The 8786-nt window shown below is 46.5% G+C and overlaps 1 protein-coding gene across 1 annotated transcript; it reads right to left on the reverse strand.

Annotated features, from left to right (window-relative positions):
* Positions 1-539: 539 nt before the first annotated feature.
* GNAT2 (G protein subunit alpha transducin 2) lies at positions 540-8786 on the reverse strand (the record flags this gene model as incomplete). The annotated part of the gene is made up of 8 exons (XM_084243977.1): positions 540-809; positions 1221-1374; positions 3049-3178; positions 3418-3546; positions 5595-5752; positions 6431-6572; positions 6711-6753; positions 8669-8786. 8 exons carry the CDS (start codon positions 8784-8786, stop codon positions 619-621), a joined length of 1065 nt encoding a protein of 354 aa, XP_084100103.1. The 3' UTR covers positions 540-618.

Raw genomic sequence — 8786 nt, forward strand, 5'->3', positions numbered from 1 at the left:
TGTCTTGGATGTGTGCCTCAGAAACCAACAGGCTTACATCTCCTCATCCCATGATCCAGATCTCTGCGCAAAGATACATAGATGTCTGTTAATAAAAAGGGGCTGGTGGGTTTACTGAAGTTTTGTTTCTATATTTTGCAGGCTGTGTGGAAGGTTTGCTGTTTTGCTTAGAATAGTTCATCTAAAAGCCAGGTGGTGAATTCAATAAATGACAGTTTTTACGTAGGATTTCTTTCTATGACTAACCACACAGCCTTCCCTCAGTTATGTTCGTGGTCGTCAGAATAATCCTGTGATTAATAATCCTTCTCTACTAGTAGAGAAGTTATCTTCATTTTATAGATGAGGAACTTGAGGTTCAGAAATGAAGTATTCGTGTTTTTTGTAGGAAGCTGTAGAACCCGTCCTGGGACCTTAGTTTCTGACCCCTTGTCTTTAACCTGTACTAGCTGTCCCACTTTGAAAAGAACTTAAGGGAGACGATTGGAATCATGCTCACTCCATTTCCAGAAGGAGAATGGGTTCGTTCTTCATGTCGTGGTATAGTGATGTATGCTTTTCTGCTTGAAATTACCCAGATTCCAAGCCTGATTATAGAAGAATGAAGAATGGTGAGGATTAGAAGAGCCCACAGTCCTTGAGGTTTTCTTTGATGATAATATCTGTAACTGCATCAAATACAAATTTGACATTCTGTGTGTCAGTGGCACAGGTCATGTGACTGTAGATTTCTTTGACATCTTTTCGCATGTTGAGATCAAGGAACTGACTCTTGATGTAATTCCCTGCGTCCTCATAAGAGTTGTTCCCTGGTTTTCCAGAAAAATAGTGAAGAGGTGGGATAAGTTAGTTTTCCTTATTTGCTCATCTATTCTTTAGGTGGCTGGATCTTAAAATATTGTGTTATTAAACAGCTACATTTGGGGTCCTATTTCAGAGGGAGGGCTCTCTCCTGTTGTACCTAGTTTTGTTACTTGAGTAAAGACATTGATTGAAGAGGTGTCTCTCTGTCTCTGCCCTTGGTTTCTGGGAAGTAACATTTGAATAGCTGCTCTCCTGTTCTAACATGTGCTCTGTCCCAGAGTCAGCAAACCCATAACTGAATGCCCAGGTTTCTCCCTAAAGACAAATTCTTTTATGTCTCTGTGGTAGAGGAAGCAAGGCAGCCAGCAGTCATGACTAAGAAAACATCACCATTGTCTCCAGCCCTTGGCACTTACCATCATATTCTGGAAAACAGATGCTGAGATGAACTTTCTTGACTTTTTCCCCAAAGAGGTCCTTCTTGTTGAGAAAGAGGACAATGGAAGTAGCTGCAAAAAACTTGTGGTTGCATATGCTGTTGAACAGGTGCAGTGATTCATGCATACGATTCTAGTAGAGGAAACACCAGAAATATCAGATTGGCTGACAGAGCATTTGCCTGCTTCCTGTTCTCATTCGCCTTGGAGAGATTAGTGCTTCACATGTAAAAGGAAAGACCAGAACAGCTTCTCTCTTAGTGTGAAGTACAGCAAAGCAGTCTGGCTTCCTTCTAATCCTTTTCCTATCATAGCCGTGCGACTTGGGAGAATTATTGAGCTTTTCTGCATATCAGTTCCCCTGACGTGTCCCAGAGAACCATGTGCTTACCTGATCATGTATGTAGAGTGTCCGTGATGGTGGCTGGCATATAGGTTTATAATAAATGTTATGCAGGTCTTTGGCAGCCAGCACACAACTAAGGGCTTTGCCTTCTCTAAGTACTGCTGCTAAACCAGGCCCAAGTTAGCATGTGCCCATTTGTGTCTCCCTGATGCCTTTGATAGGCTTCTGTTAAGAGAGTCTGGGATCTGTTTGGGCGGGAACATAACAGGAATTCTTTGGCATTGGTGTCAGATAGTGAGAGCTAGAGAATTTCCCACCACTAGCACTTCTGATCCCTTTTTTCCTTCACTGATTGCCATTCCGAGCAAGTGAGAAGTGGTGCTATATATATGCAGGGTGCAGAGGTTGCCCAGTGACCCAGCCCAGTGACTGTTTTTAGGGAGTGGACTTAGAGGGTCTTGAAGTAGACTGTTAACTGACTGTGATCCAGTCTTTTCATTCAATAAAGAGAGAAATGAAATTCTGTAGCAGTGCAAGTTGTTAATGCTCCGACTATACTCTTTAGGACCTCATAGATCTTAGGATTAAAGATGGACGAAATCTCAGAAAAAGTATAGCCCTTTTCAGTAGATGTTTTCGCTAGAAGATATGCAGTGCTCTACTGTGGATTTGAACTCCAAGGAGAGCAGGAAAACTAGAGCAAGGGATAGGAGGCTGTGTGGTTTGTCAAGCATCACTGAGCTGCGGGGCTCCATTTATGGAGCAGAGAGATACCGATGCACGGTGAGTGTTTTCCATGCCTTTGACATTCCCCTCTCAGAAGGTAGCTTGCTGGGGTCTGACACTTGTCTTGCAGAGATCCTGTCATGTAGAACTCTACAGGCTCAAGAGAATCAACCCCAGGTAGTTCTCCAGCTGCCGATTTAATTGACATGTAGGAAACCTGGTTTGCCTGTCTCTCCTTAGTCCTGTTGGCACTGGTACGTATTTAGGCTTCCAAATGAGGTTAGTAGCTCAACTCCTCTATTTAACGTTGCATAAAGACAGACACCATATGTTTGCTCAGCTGTCATTTTTTATCTCCTATATTTCCCTAGGCAGCCTGGCTGGGGTTGGGGGGGGGGGCGTTCCTTAGTGTAGCACCTTTGGTATAACACCATTGCTTTGCCAAGCTGATGGTCCCTTGCTCCTTTAATGCTAGATTCTTTTGAGCTCTGTGATATCAGATGATACTTGAATATCTAATCTGAGACCAAGATAACATGCTGACCTAGAACTTGCAGAAGAGGTTATTTCTAGAATTATTTGCCTGGGACATTGATTGGTCTGCTAGAGGACTGCTAGACAGTCAATGTTAGCTGACATCACCAAAATTGGGACAGTGGATTGACACAAAGCTCAGAGGAAGGTTCACAGGGAGGACTTGTTCTATCAACACTGCTTGGTGCAAAGGCCACTCACCACTTCGTCATCTTCCACCAGCACCATATCATAAGCACTGAGGGCTGCACAGAAAATGATGCAGGTGACTCCTTCAAAGCAGTGGATCCACTTCTTTCTTTCTGATCTCTGCCCTCCAACATCAAACATCCTGAGGGGAGAAGCAGCCATTCTCATAGGTATGCCCGCCTTTTTATGACCCCACACACTTGGTGTTCACCCTGAGATGCGCTCACGTTGGGGCCAGTTGCAGTAAGATAGAAAGTGAGGAAGGAAGGGGGAGAGGGAGGACACTAGGTCAGGCTTGTGTGGAGACCAAGAAGCCTGCCCTTGCCCTTCTGGGGGATTTCATGTGTGTACCTGAGGTGTCCCAGAGAACCATGTACTTACCTGAAGTTCAAGTCTTTGACAGAAAACTTGGTCTCAATGATCCCTGTAGTTTTGACTCTGGATCGAAGCACATCTTGCTCATTAGGGAGGTAGTCGGGGGCTGTAATCCGGTCTAATTGGTTTAGGTAACTGGAGAGAAGTGATTGACATTCAATTTTCCACAGCCAAGGCTGAGAGAGGTAAAGGGTCTTAACCTGAGTCACAGAACTAATTTGGCACTAGAACCAGGGCCAGAAGCCATATTGTTAAATCTAGAATTCTTTCCCTCAAACCCTCATGTGTTCTTACAAAAGGAAGTGTGGGGTGAGCTGAAGGACAGCCCATTTGAGGCAGGGATTCTGCCCCATTTAAGTCAGCTAGCTTTCTCTTGAACTTCGCGTGACTATAAAGTTTTTTTTTTCTAGACCCTGAGATTCAATTTGGTAGTTTCAATAGGTATCAGCATTTCCATCAAGAAGTAGATTAAAAGAGGCTTTAGAGGGCCTCCCTAGGGGCACAACAGGTTGAGCACAATTCTATGAAGCTGTCTGCAGCCTCTGCACCGCAGGCCGCAGCCTCTGCAGTGTGGGTTCGATTCCCAGCCCACCAGGGAGATACCCACATTGCGTGGCAGACCTATCTTGCCTGCTGCTCCCCTCAGCAGTGTTTTTGGTCCATCTGCTGTTCTGCTCCCCATTCTGTCTCTGGTGAATTCTCTCACCCTCCTGTGCTTCTGTCCTGTACCCCAGTTCTCGTATAAATAAATAAATCTTTAAAAAAAAAAAAGAGTCTTTAGAGGCATGAGACACAAATCAATGCATGCAAGGACTTAGAAACAAACTGAGGGAAGAAATTTTGAGATAACCGGGGGGAATTTAAATGAACACAGACTTGGATATTTGATGACATTCAGGAATTTGTGTTTAGGAATGTGATTTAAGAGTCTTTATTTTTTAGAGAAAACAATGAAATGTTGGGATGAGATGTTTGGATGAATATCCAGTAGGGAATAGAGGTAAAATGAAACAAAAGTGGCTGTGTGTAGATAACTGTTGAAGCTGGATGATTCATGGTTTAGTTCTACTTAAGAGTTAGATAATGCACATAAAAATTTTTTTAAGGGTAGAAGGAAGGCAGTTGTGAAGTGAGATGACCGAGAGAAGGGGAAGAATACGAACACCAGGTTCCAACTCTATGCCAGACATTTTCATGTTGAAATCCTCATTTTACCTTATAAGCCTTCAAGTTTCATATCCCGTCTTACAGATGCAGGAAAAAATACAGAGTAAATAACTTGCCCGGAGTCAAGGGTCATTATGGTGAATTGTGAAAAATAGTCAACGTGGTGGTCAAATAGACCTGGATTCAAACCTAGCCTCTGCCCTTTAGCTTTGACCTTGGACTAATTTTCAGAGCCTCACTTTTTGATCTGTAAATGGGCTTATTAAAAAAAGTTCTACCTCAAAGACTTGCTGTGCAGATGAAATGAGATATTCTACCTAATGCATCTAGCAGTGCCCAGACCTTAATGAGTGCGTGCTCCAGGGACAGTAAGTGATGACCTCCCGACATTAGGTGGCAGAATGAGTCAGGCCTGGCATTGGTAAACTCTGTGCCCCTTTTTGTAACCAGTCTTACAAAGTTAATTCTCTCCAGTCCCTGACAGACTTTCCTTTGGTTTTTCCTGGGAGTTAGTGTTATCCCTGCCCTGGTACCCTGACATAAGATGCTATGGGTGGAGGAGACTTTGCTTTCTGGTTAGTGTCCTAAGTAGAACCTGGATTACCAGCTAGAAAGCTCAGCCCTGGAAGAGGCACTGTGAGTCAGGCCTGAGAGTGCGACACTGCAGGGCCGTCTGTGTTCACAGTTGAAAGGAACAGCTATCTACCATGTAATTGTCCAGGGGCTGAAGGCCGCTCGTCAGAGCCCCTCTCTTTAATATTTTTTGTCTGTTTTGTAGGCTGCAGTGAGCCAGCCTAAGGAAGTACAGGGTGGTGGGAGCTATGGCAAATGTCCCTACCTAAAGGCACTAAATTCACAACCTAACAAAACACTGCTTAAGCCTAAAAAACAGATGTACAGACTGAATCAACCCTTGGATCTCCACCTTTCAGTTTCTGAACCTTTAGGTTGGGTGTGATTTCTCCTGGAAGTGTTGCTTATGTCTCACCTCGCCCCTTCCCTGACCAGAGACTTACTAAGAGGCCGAGTCATTGAGCTGGTACTCGGCAGCTCTGTCGAAGCAGGCTTGTACCCCAGCATCATCCCACAACCTCTTGATGACCTCCACCAGCTCGGGAGGCATGGTGCCCTCCTCAACGGAATCCGCCAGGCTGCTGAGCTGTCGCCCATCGCCCTAGAAGGCAGAAAGTGGACAACTACATTGGAGTGATGGTTTTCTAGGAGGCTTCTGGGACAACTACTAAAGGAAAGCACTTTGCAGTGCTACCACAGCCCATGGTGGAGACAGTTTCTAGTTAAGATTCCACAAAAAACACTGATTAATTTTCAAGTGTGCGTCTGAGTTGTAGAGGCTGGCAATATGTCAGTCCTGGGATGTCTAGCAGGTAGCTGAGGTTTCAGGTGGTATTTTCATCTTCCATCCTTGGGCCGAAAGTGTAATGCCATAAAATGTGTCCTCTGCAGAAGGGGAAGGGGGTGGTTGACAACCAGGTTGCCCGTGAAATAGATAAGATGGAAGACAAGAACCCAGACCTTTGTTCTTTGATTCAAATCTAGGGAAATGCCAGTGCTGGCACTAGGGGTTTAGCTGATGGAAGTTACCTGGCCAGGGCAAGGAGCCCCAAGGGGAGCATTTAAATACTAAAATAAGATAAAAAGGCAAAGGAAACAGATTTTGTAAACATTACAATGGTAGGTAGGAACTGCTTTCTTCTCTAGGCCTGAATAAAAAGATTAGAAGCTTAGCAGGTGGGATTTCAGTTAGACAACGCTTATCTGACCCATCTTTCCTTAAAACTTATTGGCTGCTGGTCTGTTTGTTGTCATGAACCACATACTGGTAACCACGTACTACACAACTTGGTTCCGCATAGTCAATGCCCAGTGTGGACATGGCCCGCATGATAGCCAGGATGGACTGCAGCACGTTCCCGTAGATGACGGACTTGTACTCCAGGCACTCTTCCGGCGTGTAGCCGTCCTGATGAATGATCCTGCAAGGAGAGTGAGGAATAAGGGCCATGTCGATGAGGCACGCTGGGAATCAGGTCTAGAGAGCCCTGCATGCACCGAGATTCCATGGGCTCTGACCGCACCCTCCCTCAGTCCTTTGGGGCTTTGTCCATACTCACTTCATCTGCTTGACGATGGTGCTCTTGCCCGACTCGCCTGCACCTGCAGGGAGAAAAGCTTGTGCTTCAGGCTCCCGCCAGCTCTCCCCACCCCTCCCATAGATGGGCTGTGAGAAGCCCAAGGCTCTGCGGGCCTGGAAGCCTTGTTAGGGTGATCGCTGCCCTTAAGTTCTGCCGGCCTTCAGCTGGCACCTTCAAGTCTGGTTTTAAAGCAAGTTTCTCTGCACTGTTGACATTTTGGGTGGATAATTCTTTCCTGTGGGGGGTTGTGCTGCGTACTGTAGGGTGTTTGGCAGCCTTCCAGGCCTCATCTCCCCTCCATTTCCAACCAAAAGTGTCTCCAGACACTTCCGATGTCTCCAGGGTGGGGGAGGATCTCTTTGAGAACCACTGATAGATTCAGGGGAATTCCTTTAACACATTTCTCTCCCCAGTTTTACTCAGGAGAGTGATTTGGGGGCAGGATTGGAGTGAGCTAGGTCACTTCATTGAAATACTATTTTTTCATCATCTTGCTGCTTCCTTTATTGATTAAAATATCCCAATATCTTCATTCACACGCTGCTCTCCTATTAAAAAAACCCATGCAAAAAAAAAAAATAATTAAAAAAACCCATGTGGGGCCTCCCTGGTAGCACAGTGGGTTGAGCGCAGCGCTGTGAAGCTGTCCGCAGCCTCGGCAGCGCGGGTTCGATTCCTGGCCAGCCAGGGAGATTCCCACATGGCAAGCAGACCTCTCCTGTCCCGCCCACTGCTCCCCTCAGCAGTGAATTTCAGTCAGTCTGCCTGTTCTGCTCCCTGCTCTGTCTCTGGTGAATCCTCTCACCCTCCTGTGCCTCTGGCCTGTACCCCAGCTCTTGTATAAAAATAAATAAATCTTTAAACAAAACAAACATATAACCCTTCAAGCCTCTCCCCAAGCTACACTACCCTGAGGCCTCTGGCCCCTCCCAATAGCCTCTGCTTGTTTCTACTACATCTTATCCTGAATGTGGAAGAAAGCTGCTTAGATTTAAAAGATCCCTCAGTGGCCATCTCTCTTTGCCCTGCGCTCCTGGGCTCCTTGGAGTCCGGGTTTAGCTTACAGTGTCACTCTCCTTTAGTGTGTCATCAGCCATGCCACAGATCAGCTGGGGGAAGGAGGTGCCTTAGCCCGGAGCTCTGTGCAAGCCAGCCAGTGACTAATAGACCCCGCCTGCTCTAGCTCGCCTACCTCAGTACCACAGGGGTTATTCTAAGCCAGATGCCCCAAGCTCTTCATTGTCTTCATTCTATAATATCTACAGCCCTGGTCAATTTCTCTACAGCTGAGATGCCCTGTTTTCCTCAGCACAGATTGGTGATCTGCTTAGGGGCTCATCAAGGTGATGAACCTCCTGTTGTTAGGGGTGTTAGAGACACCTACTGAATAAAAAACCGGGAAAAGACTATAGGTAAAGACTGTTTCTCCCTGCCCAGGGTCCCTACTTTTAAGTTTTACAACATTTTTACCGAAAGCAAGAAGTAACCACTATACTTGGCAGGAGCCAGTGGACAGATCCCTGGTACCACGTGGCATGGATGACGTGGTAGGAAGGCGCTGTCCTCCAAGGCCTTGACTCAGTTCTCTGACCGCAGATGCGTGAGCATCTGTAAGCACAGTAGTTGCCAAGCCAAAAGGAGCTGTTAGATGTGGTTGGATTTGGAGATAGGTGGGTCTGTGCTGGCCCTTGCACTATGCCTGGCTCTGGGATGAACAGAACAATTCCAGAGTGGCTTTGGCAATCTGCATCTCCTTGGGGGTGGCTGTGCCCAGCACTTGAGCTCCTGATGCCCTCCCCTGAAACTGGAGGGGAGGGGAAAGATGACCTGCCTCCCCCCCAACCCCCCCACAGGGTGGGCTAGAACCCGCCTACCACCCAGGATAAGCAGGAAGGAGCAGAGCCTCCTTCTCTGGCTCATCTTTCCATCTTGCTCACCCAGCAACAGCAGCTTGACGGTCTTGGCTTCCTTCTCAGCATCCTCCTGCAGCTTCTTTTCTAGCTCCTTGGACCTCTTGGCCAGTTCTCTGTCCTCAGCACTGATTCCACTCCCCAT

This window comes from Talpa europaea (assembly GCF_964194135.1).
Source record: "Talpa europaea genome assembly, chromosome: 9".
In the NCBI taxonomy this organism is placed as follows: Eukaryota; Metazoa; Chordata; class Mammalia; order Eulipotyphla; family Talpidae; genus Talpa; species Talpa europaea.